General features: G+C 33.7%; 1 protein-coding gene and 1 long non-coding RNA gene across 4 annotated transcripts; one reads left to right on the top strand and one right to left on the bottom strand.

Annotated features, from left to right (window-relative positions):
- Nucleotides 1-6,714: 6,714 nt before the first annotated feature.
- Nucleotides 6,715-8,316, top strand: LOC146926722 (uncharacterized). The gene is made up of 2 exons (XR_015005478.1): nucleotides 6,715-7,292; nucleotides 7,917-8,316. It is a non-coding gene; the product is annotated as an uncharacterized LOC146926722 (long non-coding RNA).
- A 380-nt stretch (nucleotides 8,317-8,696) lies between these two features.
- Nucleotides 8,697-10,833, bottom strand: LOC146926721 (uncharacterized). 3 transcript variants are annotated; one of them, XM_085700221.1, is made up of 2 exons: nucleotides 10,682-10,833; nucleotides 8,697-10,340 (listed from the first exon to the last, which is right to left on the bottom strand). In XM_085700221.1, exons 1-2 carry the CDS (start codon nucleotides 10,724-10,726, stop codon nucleotides 10,056-10,058), a joined length of 330 nt encoding a protein of 109 aa, XP_085556347.1. In that variant the 5' UTR covers nucleotides 10,727-10,833; the 3' UTR covers nucleotides 8,697-10,055. The 3 variants fall into 3 exon arrangements, with proteins under 3 accessions (XP_085556347.1, XP_085556345.1, XP_085556346.1); XM_085700219.1 differs by having other exon boundaries at nucleotides 8,697-10,394; nucleotides 10,682-10,820; XM_085700220.1 differs by having other exon boundaries at nucleotides 8,697-10,391; nucleotides 10,682-10,820.
- Between the last annotated feature and the right edge of the window lie 4,043 nt (nucleotides 10,834-14,876).

The following is a 14,876-nucleotide window of genomic DNA, read 5'->3' as shown; positions in this document are numbered from 1 at the left end:
CCTCAGTGTTGATTTTGAAGAATTAAGGTAAGGGGGTTAGAATTCAAGCATAATCAATAGTTGTAGTTAATTCCTAATTCTTTGCTTAAGTTGTTAATTGGATTTTTGTTGTAGAAATTCGTGCTTAATTATGATGATATGATTATATACATGAATTGAATGTTAAATTGTGGCGTTGTTGTTGAGGTTGTTAGATTGATGATGAATTCATGTTCAAATGTTGTTGTTGTTTAAACATGTGTTGTTGATGAATTGATGCATTGGTTTTCATTGAAATGGTGAATTGGTGATGAATTTGTTGTTGTTGTTGAAAGTTGAGAATGTTTGGTGAATTGGTGAATTATTGATGAATTGATGTTGTAATCTCAAAACTTGTTGATGTTTAAGTGTTTTATAGTGTATATGACCTGTAAACACGTTTTTGGGTTAAGTTTTGGGGTTTGGAAAGATCAAAATGGGAATTTTTGGGTAAAAAGGGTTGGAACCCGTGACAATTTTTGACAGAAACTGTGACAGCACGCTTAAGCGTGCTGCAGCGTGCAGTTTCTGGGGTTAGGACGCTTAAGCGTGCTCCAAGCGTGCTAAGTCCAGAAGCTACTGGAACTTGGATGTTTAAGCGTGCAGAGGACGCTTAAGCGTGCAGCTCCCAGTTCAGCCACTTTTATTTCTTCGCTTTGTGCACTTGGGGACCAATCCCGGCTTTCTAAAATGTTTCTTTTAACTTGTTAAACCTCTGTTTATGCACTTAATCCTACTGGAACATGGTTTGAATTGAATTGGACTTGATTTTGTAAATTTTCTCTTAACTTTGGAAAAACGGTCCAAACGTTGATTTTTTCGAAAACTCGTTTTTCTCCGGAAATGGAAGTGGGATTAAAGTTGTATAATGTTTATAAGATTTCTAAAAATGGTTGTGATTGGTTTCATCAAGTTTGAACTTGTTTTGCTTTGAAAATGAGAATTTTTGTGAAAAGTGATAAAGTGAGACGAACTTTGAGTTTTTCATGATTTTGTCACACTTGGCCGGTGAAACGCCAAGGTATCCTCTACTGCACTCTTATGTAGCCTAGAGGTATGCTTAATTGAGGCATTGGAACTTGTTTAATTGGTTTTGGCTTAAATGCTCAATTATTTCTAATGTTGTGACTTTGAGAGACGAACTTGATTGAAAATGATTTTTTGGGAGTCAATTGCCTATGAATCCTTTGTGATTAGTTGATATAACTTATGTGAAGATGATTTGTGGTGTATATATGTGACAACTATTTGTTGGTTGAATTATGGATGTCGTTGGTGATTGTATATATGTTAAGTGGTGGTGAATTGTTGTCGATTGCATATATACAAGTGTTGGTGATGTTGAGGTGATTTGTTTGTGTGAACATATGCATTGTAGTCGAGTCATATGTTCATGCATTCATGACTGATGGTGGCGGATTTTATATCCAATTGAGGTGATTATGATGTTTTTGTTGCATCGAAGGTGACGACCTTGAGGTGATATGGTACCACATGCATGTATGTGTCGAGTTTAGGCATATCACATTGCATGAGTCTTGATTTGTTGTATTAAATGATGAATGATGATGATGAGTGTACTAAATGATTATACACTTGCAATGATTGAAGTTGTTATATGAATGTGGATGTGGAGGTTAAATGTTCTTGATGATTATTTGAGAATGGAACTGTTTATTTATGTCAAGTTAATTATATTGATTATGATTGATGTAATGCTAACCTCCAGTGGTTGTGACCGCCTACCTGTCTGTATGGATGTGTAGACGCTGTGCAGGAGTAGTCCGCTTGCGGTGAGTGCTTAGATAGCTGGAGTTAGCCTCCACTATCGTTTTGGAGTTATAGTTTAGGGCTCTGATTAGGTCGAGTCGGTGTCCCTTTACTTTTGTTGGATTTTATTTATGTTGAGATGTACTCATTGTTGAGACTTTGGAGGATTTTATGTTGATGTTGATGATTGACCATGGCACATGTATTGTTTGATTTGGAGATGTATGGCAATTTATGACTTTTTAGAATGAATACACATGTGTAAGATTTTTATTTTTTTTTTACAAAAAATAACCTTTAATAAATTTATTAGCAACAAAGAATTGTCTTATGTATGAAATGTATATTTCAATGACACTCTTTAGTGATTCATTTGCAGAAAAGAACATAAAAACAAGAAAATTACATAAGACAAAGTTGACAAATACAACTTGTGAATTTTTAGAAAGAATAAAAATGCATAGTTTTTCTTTTTTACAAAAAATTTGTTTAATTAATTTATAGGTAAGAAACAATCATATAGTGTATGCATTGTATCTTTCAATGACAATGTTTAGTGATTCATTTGCAGGAAAAAAACGTAAAAACAATAAAATTACATAAAACGAAGTTGACAAATGATAATTTGTGACTTTTTGAAATTATTTTTTATAAAAAAATAAAAAAAGGACAAGAGTTTCCCTTAGAAAAAGGGAAAGGTTTATTTTTACAAAAAATATTAAAAAGAATAAAAAAAGAATTTTGGTCACAAATTTAAATTTAAGGTAGAAGGCTAATATTATAAAGAGGAATGATATTTTGATAACCAATTTTCAACAACTTTTGTGACAACTCTCTTTCATAATCTCATTATACTTTTATTCTCTCTCTTCCTTTTTTTCTCTCTATTGTTATTGTCCAATAAGAATGGAAGAAAAATGTTGTCTCTAAAAAATTGTTGAAAATTAGATGTCAAAATATCATTCCTCTATTATAAATTTTGATTGTAGTTTGTTTTCAAAAGTTTATAGTGGATTATTCCTAAAATAAGAAGTAGTTTATAGTGGATCATGAATGCCATGCCATAAAATAAATTAAAACCAAAAAGGTTACCCAAAAAATATTAGAGCTAAAAGCAATTCTAGAACCCTATGAGTTACTAGGGGTCTGTTTGGTAAACCCAAAAAAAGAGCTTTTAGCTTTTAGATTCTAGCTTATAAGTTCATTTGACAAAAAAAGCTCTGTTTGGTAACACTTTTTGACCATGAACTTATAGCTTATTTCACGAGCTTATAAGCTATTTTTCAGAAGCTATTCCAAGTAGCGTTTGAGCTTATAGCTTATAGCTTCTCACTTTTTCTTCCAATTTTACCCTTATTATTTCATTTAAATTCCATTTGTATCCATTACAATTTTTATAATAAGCTACGTAATAAAGACTACTATCCCTTTATTCCAATTTTTGTATATATATCAGCTGACCTTTTTTTTTTTTGTTTTGAAAAAATATATACCTTCGTTTTTTTTTTTACGAAACAAAATATTATTACTCTATTAGTGTTACTTTTATTTTTTTTATTTTTTTTGAGGTAAGTGTTATTTTCTTTATTCTCTATTAGTGTTACTTTATTAGTATTACTCTATTAGTGTTACCTTTTTTTTTTTAAATTTTTGAGGTAAATGTTATTTTCTTTATAAAGTGGAAACACTTAAATGATAATAAATATAAGATAAAATTTTAGTGAATAAAATTTAATTTAATTTATAATACATAGGATATATTAAATTAATAAATTTAAAGTATTTTTTAAAGAAAAATTAGTTACAAAATTACAAATACTTAAATATTAATTGATATAATTTTTATTATGAATTAAGAATACCCTTTATGTCATTTTACATTTATCAGCTAGTTGAACCGCTATTTTTACCAAACACTTCAATTAGCTTATCAGCTAAAAGCTATCAGTTAGCTTATCAGCTAGCTTATCAGCTATCCGCTATTTTTACCAAACAGAGCCTAGGTGTTTTTATGTCTCTATCTAGTATCCACCACCTTTTATTTGCTCTGTTCTTTAATCATAGGAATGAGAACATGTAGACATTCAATTTTATAATACCCAAAATTTCGTAATAGAATTCAACAAAGGAATTAACCAAAGGCTTTCGTTGAAGTAATAAACAAACACATGAATGAAAGGGAAATAAAATTGTAGAATAATTAGAAAGAGAAAAGAGCCAACATATATTTTTGAAGTAATGTCCTAACTCTCTCACCATCTACTATATGTAGAAGTTCCTTGTCCGCCAATTTGAACCCATGATTGATCCCTGCCGAAAAGAAAATTGAAAATATGTAATTTAGAAAAATAATTTATATGATCAATCACTACATAATTTGTTGTGGCATGACCCCGGTGTGATGTGACCGTTGCACCAACTATTTGTTACAAACGTTGCGGCATTGTGATGCGATTTTTATTGTGATTTATAACCACTAGATCAAAAACCCACTAAAACCATCAGGACGAGGTGCGCCATCACCATTAAAATCAAAAACCGCCGCCTTGATTTCGGTAACTAAAGAGATTGCCGTCAACATAACATTATCCTCCGCCGATACAGTTGTAGGAATAGGATCAGTAATAACATCATTCATGGAACAAATATTAAGGGTACCAAAAAATAGTTTGAAAGTAAGAAGGAATACGCCTCTCAATATCAACTGCGGTGGTCAAAGAAGTCTCACCATCTTTGAGCATAAAAATATTTTTAGAGAAATGATATTTATATTGTATTTTAGAGAAATATTTTGTGACAATTTTTCTCTCTCATACTTACATTGTATTTTTACTTTATCTCTCTATTACTTTGGTTTTTATGTCAATACATATTTTTCTTTGTAAAAATATGATTGTCCATTCGGTTGTCAAACAAATTGATGTTCAAATAACACTACTCATATTTTTAGTAGCTGCCTTGATTTTCGCCATCCTATAAAAATAAGATGTATTACGATCTCCATGAATAAAGTTAGCGGACCTAACTTTCTCCCTCCGAAATTGATCATGACAATTGAGAGCATTTGTAAGAATAAGTTGGGCTTGAAGCTCCTCAATAAATAGATTGTCGAGTAAACCACTAATTTAGTCCATGTCTTTGTAAGTGATATTCAAATTAGTCCCTGACTCTATTCATATTTTAAAATAGTCAATGTCTTTGGCAAATGTTTCTCAATTAAGTCACTCGTCATATGAAAAAAACATAAAAAACATGAGTTTAATTGAGAAACTTTTGACAATATTTCAAAGTAGTTCACGTGTGTAAAAATATGTTTAATTCAATTTATGTGTATATTGTAAAACATTTACTTGAATTTAATTCAATTTATGTGTTTTTAGTTTAATTTTTTTAAGGAATGTGTTTTTAATTTTAAGGGAAAAATACACTCACCTCCCTTAAACTATGTGCATATGTCAGTCACACGCCCTCTATTTTCCAATTTGACATAAACATCCCCTGCCGTTAAAAACATCTACCTTCCGTTAAAGTTATCACGTTAAAAAGAAAAAGAAACGCTGCACTGCCCTCCACATCCTTTGTCACTTGTTCTGTGATTGAACTATGTGTAAGACCTCATTGTGAACAAACTACCGATACGTACCAAAAATTTTGTTTCAGCTGAAGTTGATTTTGGATTTTGATTGATTGATTTTTGTTTTACCGTAATTACTTATTCACTACCTCTGATGCTATTAATCTGTCTCTCAAACACTTGGATTCCAAGCCTTTGTTTCAACATGGAAATAAAACCAAAACCTTTTGTTCACCATGGAAGCATCACACATACATTATTGAGTATCTCTTAATTCCATTTTCGATTGTGTCTTTCGTTCTCTATGGCATATTTCTAATCATTCATCATCGGGTATTTGTTTAACGGGTGTATTCACGTTTATATGGGGCGTATTGAAATGAAGAAAAATAATACTACCTCCGTCCCTAATTATAAGACCCTTTGTCCCTTTTTATAAGACCCTTTTGCTATTTCCAACTACATTAATTATTTCTTTACATACATGCCCCTATTTATTATACATTTTTTTCTTCAATCAGCAATAAATAACATGTTGAAAACATAAACAACCCTCTCTCTTAAAGGATAAAATTGTAAAACCAATAGTAATTACAAACATATTTAATACAAATATCCACTATCTTAATTCCCGTTATTTTTTCTAAAGGGTCCTATAATTAGGGACGGAGGTAGTAGGATTTATAAAGCTTTCAACACTAAGAGGAATATTTAATGGTTTTGTAGAAGATTATCATCACTCATCATCAACAGAAAAGTAATGGTTGTTATTTTTAACAGAATTGTAAACGGTGTTAGTTGAGAAGGGAGTTGCCCGTGTGTTTTAAGATACTTTAAGGGAGGTTAGTGTCAATTATTAAACTAGAGGGGGTGTTTGTGTTATTTGAAGAAACCTCAAGGGAGGTCATTGTAATTATCCCTAATTTTAAAATTGAAAAAAAATTAAAATTGAAAAAAAAAAATGATTAGGCTACGACAAAACGGTCTTGTAGTGACCGTTGTAGTTTTTTCCCGTTTTTATGTGAAAACAAAGCAAAAAACTTTCAATGCAAATTGATATGAATTATTTAATTTTGTTGAAGATTCTGTTTAATCATGAGTATGGAATAAATAAGACGTTGTTTTGATTGAATATTTCATCACATATCACTAACATGCCAATATAGCACAGCGGAGCTATGTAGCCCCGATAATTCAACACATGTGGTTACAATCAATCACTTTTATTTTTTAAATCATCATTAGTAATGTTTACGTGTGTTATTAGCATCGTATCTGATAACCGTGTCTATGTCGGTGCTTAAGACACTTTGTTGTTTAACGTTTAACACTGTTTATTCTCAAATGTGAATCAGGTCATGACGTGTAAACCACGCTCAGATCTTTATATCAATCTGCCAGCTTTACGAAAATTAGATAACATGCTTTTTTTTTTAAGAAGTTAAACTAGTCCACCTAAATTGGCACTAGAGAGGATCGAACCTGAGACCTCGAGGAGAAGCACACTCCCAGATCCCAAGTCAATACCACCGGTCCAACCCAAATGGGTTAATTAGATAACATGCTTCTTATAAGATTTTTTTACATTTTACTCACATTAATTAAGTTTTGTATCCAAAATTTCTAAACATTTTCTCTTTATACAAGAAATACTAGACAGTTTTGTCAATACAGAGTTCAGTTCAGGTATGTAGACCAAGGTGTTATGGCTCGCAATGAAGATGGGTCGTCTTCTTTTCAGAGACAAGAAGAGAAATGGTGGCTTCCTGTACCTCAAGTCCCTCCTTGTGGTCTCCATGAAAATTCAAGAAAGCAGTTGCAGCATAAGCGCGATTGTGCAAACCAAATATCAAAAGCTGCAATGGCTATTAACAACGTCACTTTTGCTGAAATGCAGGTTCCTGATACTTATTTAGAGTCTCTTCCAAAGGTACTACTAGTAATGTTTTTTATTATTTCAAATGTTAACATAACAAATATACACCAAGAAACTACCCTTTCGCTAAGGAGTAAGGATTGAACACATGAAGCGTAATTTGATGGCCTAATAGCAAATAGCCTAACCGATTTAGGTAGACTTAGATAGACTCTGATACTATCTTAAAATTCGGCTGAGTTTAACTCAACTATGCGATACCAATTTATAAGGTGAGAGATGTCTCTCACTTACATATATTTTTCCAGACCATGTGACATTTAATGTAGGACTTTTAACATATGGACTTTAACTTTTTTGTAATGTGACTGCACACAGCAAACCACATTTAGACGGTCCGTATTTCAATGTCGATTTTGATATTTTTGTAAATGTAAATTATTGAGCATAAAATATGGATCGTCTAATCTTGATTGAATGGTCTAGATATGCCTAACTACGTGCAGTCACAGAGCTTTGATTGCACTCAGCCCAGATCTCTCAACATATATTCTTTTATCATAATCAATGTCATTATTTGTAATCAATTGTCTTTACTTATTGGTATATTTATTCTCATATTCTCAATGCTTTGTACATAACATGATGGAAAAATTGTTGATCCAACCCTTTTTACAGACTGCAAGAGGTAGCTTGGGGGATGTAATTTATAAATACATTACATCATAAAATTTTTCTCCTGAAAGTTTGCTGGCTAGTCTTGAAATATCGTCTGAACATCAAGCCATAAAGATTGCAAATAGAGTAGAGGCTTTTATTTATATTTGGCATAAAAAGACCAACTCAAAGCCTGCAAATCGCGCCACGAGATCAAGTTCAAGATAATCATGGGGAATCTTCAAGGATTTAATTGTTGAAGGGGACAAAAGTGAAATGCTTATAGAGAGAGGAGAAAGCCTTTTACTATCCTTGAAGCAACATTTTCCTTTTCTCCCTCAAACATCCTTAGATGTGAGCAAAATCCAATGCAACAAGGTTTGTAACAATGTTTCAATCATGTCCTATCCTAATTTTTTTGATTTTTTGTTATGTGTAATTTCCTCAAAAACTAGAAGTATTTTAAAATGGAGGAAGTATTTAAACAAAGAAAGAAAAAGGAAAGGTAAGTGACCAAGTGTGTGCGCCTATGGGCCAAGCCACATGACAACCAAAAAAAATATTTTTTCGAAGGGAAGATTTCCTAATATATACTTTGTTTTATAATTTATTTAATCCTTAATAGAGAAGAAAAACAATTTCGCCTTATAAACAATTTCGTAAGGGTTTTTTTTTTGAAGGAAAACAATTTCGTAAGGGTTGTTTTTTTTTTTTTGACGGTAAACAATAGCTTTAACATTTCATAAAGTAGAGAATATTACAAATAGCTAGTGTTAACATTGAAGGGGTATTTCCCAACAATTTTGAAGAGCCAATACAAGAGAAAAAACCTACTAAATTGTGATTTGAAATACACATAAACTTTGGAGACAGGTATGAGAATTTGAGCCAAATTACATAACCTAACAATCCATCCATCAACAGCTTCCTTCTTCTATGTCTGACAAAGGAGATGTGAGAATCCAGAGTCTTTTTTTCTATCCAGTTACGGATCATTTCTTCAACCACATCACGCCCATTTTGACTACACTTGGTCTCGGATTTTTTCACTTTGTCATTCTGGACAAAAATCAATTGATGAAGGGCAAAGGTAATGAAACTGGATTCATTCCCATAGAGGCCAATAAAGCTTGTGTGATACCAGCAATTCAAATTCAGTTTAGATAGAGACTCAAAGCAAACAAACACAAATGGAAAGGCAGACTTCAAACAAACACACAATACCCAAACCAACAATAAAAAACAAACAAGACCCACAACAAACACACAAATGGCAGAGCTGAATTCAAACAAAGCTAAACAAACCCAACCGAAGATCACCCATGGAGGTTTCCGTGGAGGCCTTTCGGTGCCAAGCTCCAGAGAAGAGAAACCAAACTCAGTTTTCTGCAAGGTGGAGGGGAGTCGCAACAGTAGTGGTCCTGTCCATATGTTCACGACAACTGGAGGGGGTGGCTCTGGTGGTGGCCGCTCCGCCAAAGTAGAGGAGATCGCAGGGATGGATCTTGAAGGCTTCAACATCATAACACCAAGAGTGAAACTCACAACCTTCTTCTTTAACAGCTCAGACTTTTTCCAAACATCCATCAATGGCCAGATCTGGATCTAGATACAAAAAACAACAGTAAAAGAAAGGAAGAAAAAACGAAAACCAGGAGGTGCTGGGAGGAGACCAGGAGGTGCTGGGAGGAGACCAGGAGGTACTGGGGGGAAACCACCACTTAGCTGCCTAGGAAAAACCTAAGCATCTCGGGAGAAGGTAGAGAGAAGTCAGAGCTTCTCTCTCTAGTTTAGTTCAATAAGAAAAACTTAAACCACCAGTTTTCTTTAGGTTTTTTGTCTATCTATAACTAGTAAAAACTATTAAAAAGTAAAAATCATCATTGATCCTACATAAACCAAACTAAAAGTTACGGATATCAGTAATTAATACCGGTAGAAAAAACAAGTAATTCATAACCCAAATGAGGTAAAATTATAATCTCTCAAACAAACACACCCCCTAAAAAAATTACAGGGTGAAGTTTTGTACATAAACCCAAGTCAAAATGTATTTGTTGCAATCTATCTATGATAATAAATGACATTTGGTTTATATTTAAAACAGGAGGGAATATAGAAATAGTACAATATACTCAATTATTCCAGTCACATATAAAATTACTGGGTTGTTGCATTCACAATTACAGCCACTGTATCTTCAGCTTCCAGTATTGATCGATTTTCAGCAACAACCTCTGCATCCTCAGCCAGCTGTGATGGTGGTTTCGTGTCGCGAAGCTTATATATTGCCCACCCTAAGACAGATAAGATGGCAACTCCAATGGGCAAAGCAATTGCAAGAGTCAAATGAAAATTAACATTGACCTGTACATTATTTGTTGGTGACTGTGTACTGTTGTTCACTAACTTTCTTGTCTTCTGTATTTCATCAATTGCATAAGTCTGATATGCGAGATTACATGCAATGATGAAAGCAATGAGGAAGTTCGTTATCTTCTTCAAAACAGAGAATAATCATGAGAAACTAATTTGAGTTAAGGGTTCAGGAGACACTCCTGTTTTTTGGTACAGTGTTTAGATTTAAGAGGGGAATATTAAAAACTGGAGATATATATGAGCCCATGAAAAAAACTGTAGATATGAAGGTGAAAAAACAGAGAAACTCGTTTTTCCAGATTAGTAAATCGATATAACTTTTTTTATGAAAAGGCAAAGGAGAACTTTACTAAATTAAAGCCTCTAACCCAAGCACAAAAAAGTAAGATAAGTGTTAGAGCATTTACCTGAGCCTCTAGCAGTAGCAGAGCATATCCAAAGAAATACTCCATCGTTTTTCCCAACAAATTGTAGAGTGTGATAATAGAATAAAGAGAGCGACAAAGAGTTGAAAGAGAGAGTTGAAAGAGAAAACTTGAGTGTCTAAGGAAATAAAATGACATGTTTATATAGAGCAGGGGTGGACCAACGTTGAGACTACATTACATGCATCCCCTCAAAATTTTAAAATCACATGATATTTTTTGTTTTTTTTGAAAAGCCAAAGAAAGGATTTTATTAATAAATGGCACAAGTTATGCCATAAACAAGTCATTACAATATCAATATGTTTTATAGTTTCCAAATCCGCAAAAGATCACTAATTCCATCAAATTTAGAAAATTATTCAAAAAAAAATGAACATTTATGATATAATTTTCAAGTAAAATGTCAAGTCCAATAAACTCAAAGAAAAAAAAAATTCAAATAGATAAAATCTAGTAAAATTAAATGATTTCTCCTTGAAATGTTTTTCCACTTCTTCAACTTCTTTAGACTATAATGTTGATTTTATTTTGAAACATTGTTCCACTTCTAGCATTTTGATCACAACCCTATCCTTCTCCGTTTTGGTGGTCTCCCCTTAACTAAAGGGCCTAAGCTCTTCCGCTTTGAAGTCGTTTGGTATGGATTGACCATGAAGCCTATTTTGATGTAGATACTACAACTTCGAATTCATCGAATCACAACCCAACCGTCGCCTTTAACAAGGTTAGAGAACATTCCATCATTTTCAATCAAGAAGTCTTTGGTAATATTTTTAAGAGGAAGAGGCAAGTTGAAAAAAGACTGAAAGGCGTCCAACATTACCTTGATATAGTTGATTCACTCCATCATGTCCTTACGGAAAAACAGCTCCAAAATGAATACAACCACATTCTATTCCAGAAAGAAATGCATTGGTATCAAAAATCTAGAGAACGTTGGGTCAAATTTGGTGACAAAAACAACTCTTTCTTTCATGCCTAAACCATCATCAGAAGGAAGAGAAACAAAATCCATAATCTGCAACTTTCCAGCGGTATTTGGTCTAATGATAATGATCTTCAAAACGAGGCTCAAAGCTATTTTAAGAATATCTTCTGCAACAACCATCGACATGTGGCCCATCCTTTCCTTGTTGGCAAGCTTCCAACTATAGATGATAATGGAAAACAATTCTAACTGATCCTATCACTAAGAAAAAAGTGTTTGCAGCTTTGAACTCTATGAAACCTTATAAAGCTCCTACCCGAGATGGGTTTCAGGGCATTTTCCTCAAGTAATATTGGCATGTAGTGGGGGAAGACATTTTTCAGTTGGTTAAAATAGCCTTCACCATATGTTATTTTGATATGGAAATCTCTGATACTCTAATTTCTCACATTCCTAAAATTGATCAACCAATCTCTTATAAAGATTTCAGACCCATCAGCTTATGTAACATTGTTTACAAAATCATCACCAAAGTCCTTGTCCAACACCTTCACCCTTTACTGGATACTATTATTGGCCCATACCAAAGTAGTTTCCTTCCTGGTAGAGGTACTTCTGATAATGTTGTTGTTTTGCAGAAAATCATTCGTTTCATGAGAAGATCTAAGAAGAAAAAGGGTTATGTGGCTTTCAAATTAGATCCTGAAAAAGCGTTTGATAATGTTAATTGGGATTTCCTTAAATCTTGTCTCCAAGACTTCGGTTTTCCAGACATTACAACCAAGCTTATCATGCATTTTGTTACCTCTTCAACTCTCTTTATCCTTCGGAATTGAAACAAGTTGCCTCCTTTCAAGCCTTCTTATGGTCTAAGACAAGGGGATCCTTTGTCTTCCTACTTATTCATCCTTTGTATGGAAAAACTCTCCATTGCCATCAACAGAGACATTCTTCAGGGTGATTAGGACCTCATTCAGCTCTCTAATAATAGACCCCGACTGTCTCATCTTCTTTTTGCAGATGACACCCTTCTCTTCACCTAAGCAAAAAATGCTCAGCTCAGATTCATCAATGACATATTTGATCATTTCAGTCGGGCATCGTGGTTGAAAATTAATATGTCTAAGTCTAGATCATTTTATTCTTCAGGTATTCCTCAAGCCAAAATCAACAGACTTACTTATATTTATGGCATAAGAAGTACTACCTCTCTTGATAAATATTTGGGCTTCCCAATTCTTAAAGGAAGAGCAAAAAGAAGTGATTTCCTATTCATTATTGAAAAATGCAAATGACGTTAGCTTCTTGGAAAAACAGACTGTTAAACAAACCTGGTAGAGTACCTCATGCCTCATCTGTTCTCTCCTCCATTCCATCTTACTATATGCAGATTGCTTGGCTCCCTCAAAACATTTGTGACGGTATAGATCAAACCACCCGTAATTTAATTTGGAGAGATAGTAACAACAAAGGATTTCACTTGGTTGGTTGGAATAAAATTACTTGCCCATAAAATCAAGGCGGATTGGGAATCAGAACAGCTAGGGAAACCAATATCGTCTCCTAGGAAAGCTTGTTTGGGATCTGCTTCAATCTTCTCCAAAACTTTGGGTAGACCACCTTTCTAATAAGTATGTTTCTGGGCATAGCATCATCCATGCTACTTCTCAACCTAAAGATTCACCCACCTTCTTCTATCATTGATGCTTAAAATGCTTTAAAGACGGTTTCTCTTGGCGTACGGGATCAAGTAGTTCTTCCTTTTGGTTTTGTCCTTGAAGCTCCCTTGGTTTCATAAGATCTTATCCTCCTTACACAGACATCCATGACTTGCACTCGATAGTTAAAAATGTGCTCTCCACTAATGTTCCTCATATTCAGGTTTTGTACTTTCACCTCCCTCTTTTGGTAGCCGATTTTTATCAATAACATGCATATCAAGTTTACCCCTCTGTAGAAGATGCTTTCATTTGGGCTTCCAACAAAAATGGTACCTACACTACCAAGAGTGGCTACACTTGGTTGATGTCCCGCACAAATACAGTAACTCATTTTAATTCTAATTCCTCTTGGTCTTGGATTTGGAAATTAAAGCTTCCAAAAAAACACAAGTTTCCTTTTTGGTTAGCCTGCCACAACTCTGCCCCTACTCTCCTCTTGCTCTACCATAGAAATATTGCACGTTCATCTACTTGCTCTCGTTGTGGTCTTGATGATGAGACTTTCCTCCATTGTTCGTGATTGTAATTTCTCTCAAATCAATTGGCAACATGTTGGCTTCGATGATGTGAATTTCTACTCAAACATGTATGTGATAGTTAGGTTGAAAGGCGATTCTATAGGGGGTCATTCTTTCCTCTTTGCTGCCACTGTTTGGTGGGCTTGACGTCACCGGAATCTTATGTGTTTAAGCAATGAGAATTGGCCGATTAGTCGCCTCTCCTACAACATTTACATTATGATAGATTCTTTCATATCTTGTTTTGCTCCTAATTTCAATGGCGAGTCAGTTGATGGATTCATTAAATGGAACAATGATATCACTCTTGCAGCATCCTTAATGTAGATGGTAGTTGTTTGGGCACCCTAGTGAGAGGTGGCTTTGGAGGAGTCATTCGAAATAATGCTGGTTTTTATTTATCAGGTTTTTCTGGACATATTCATGAATCTTCTGACATCTTGTATGCTGAGTTTTATGCTATCTGTTAGGGTCTAATTTTGGCTAAAATCTTAAACATAATTGAGCTCATTTGCTACTCCGACTCCTTTCATTGCATGAACCTTCTAAAAAGTCCAACATTAAAGTTTCATGTCTATACGGTCTTGATTCAAAATGTGAAGCATTTGATTGAGCATAAAATAGTTCATCTTTTAGAATCTTCAACCCACTTGATTGAAACACAAAGACACGACAGAGAAAAAAAGCAGAAAAACTTATTTATTTTCTTGATATTGTAATTGTGGTGTGGGTTGGCCGTTGGTATAGGCATATACTACAAGGTTAAATTATTTTTCATTAACCAGCTACTTCAATTTTCTTTTTACCATTTTTATAGCATTTTATATCTGTTTTAAATAAAACCAATGTCTTCTTCAAGGTTAACTAAAACCCGAAGCATATACCCCACGTCCCCATCACAAACGGTGATTTTATATCTGTTTGACACTTTTTAATTAACTACTTTATTAAAGAACATTTTAATTAATTACTAGTAGAATATTGACGTGCCTATTTGTCTGTTTGCA

The sequence above is a fragment of the Medicago sativa genome, chromosome 4, assembly GCF_051527215.1.
Source record: "Medicago sativa cultivar Bolivia chromosome 4, Bolivia_mono, whole genome shotgun sequence".
Taxonomy (NCBI): Eukaryota; Viridiplantae; Streptophyta; class Magnoliopsida; order Fabales; family Fabaceae; genus Medicago; species Medicago sativa.
Note: the sequence above shows the minus strand (reverse complement) of the source record. Positions and strands in the feature narration are given on the sequence as shown.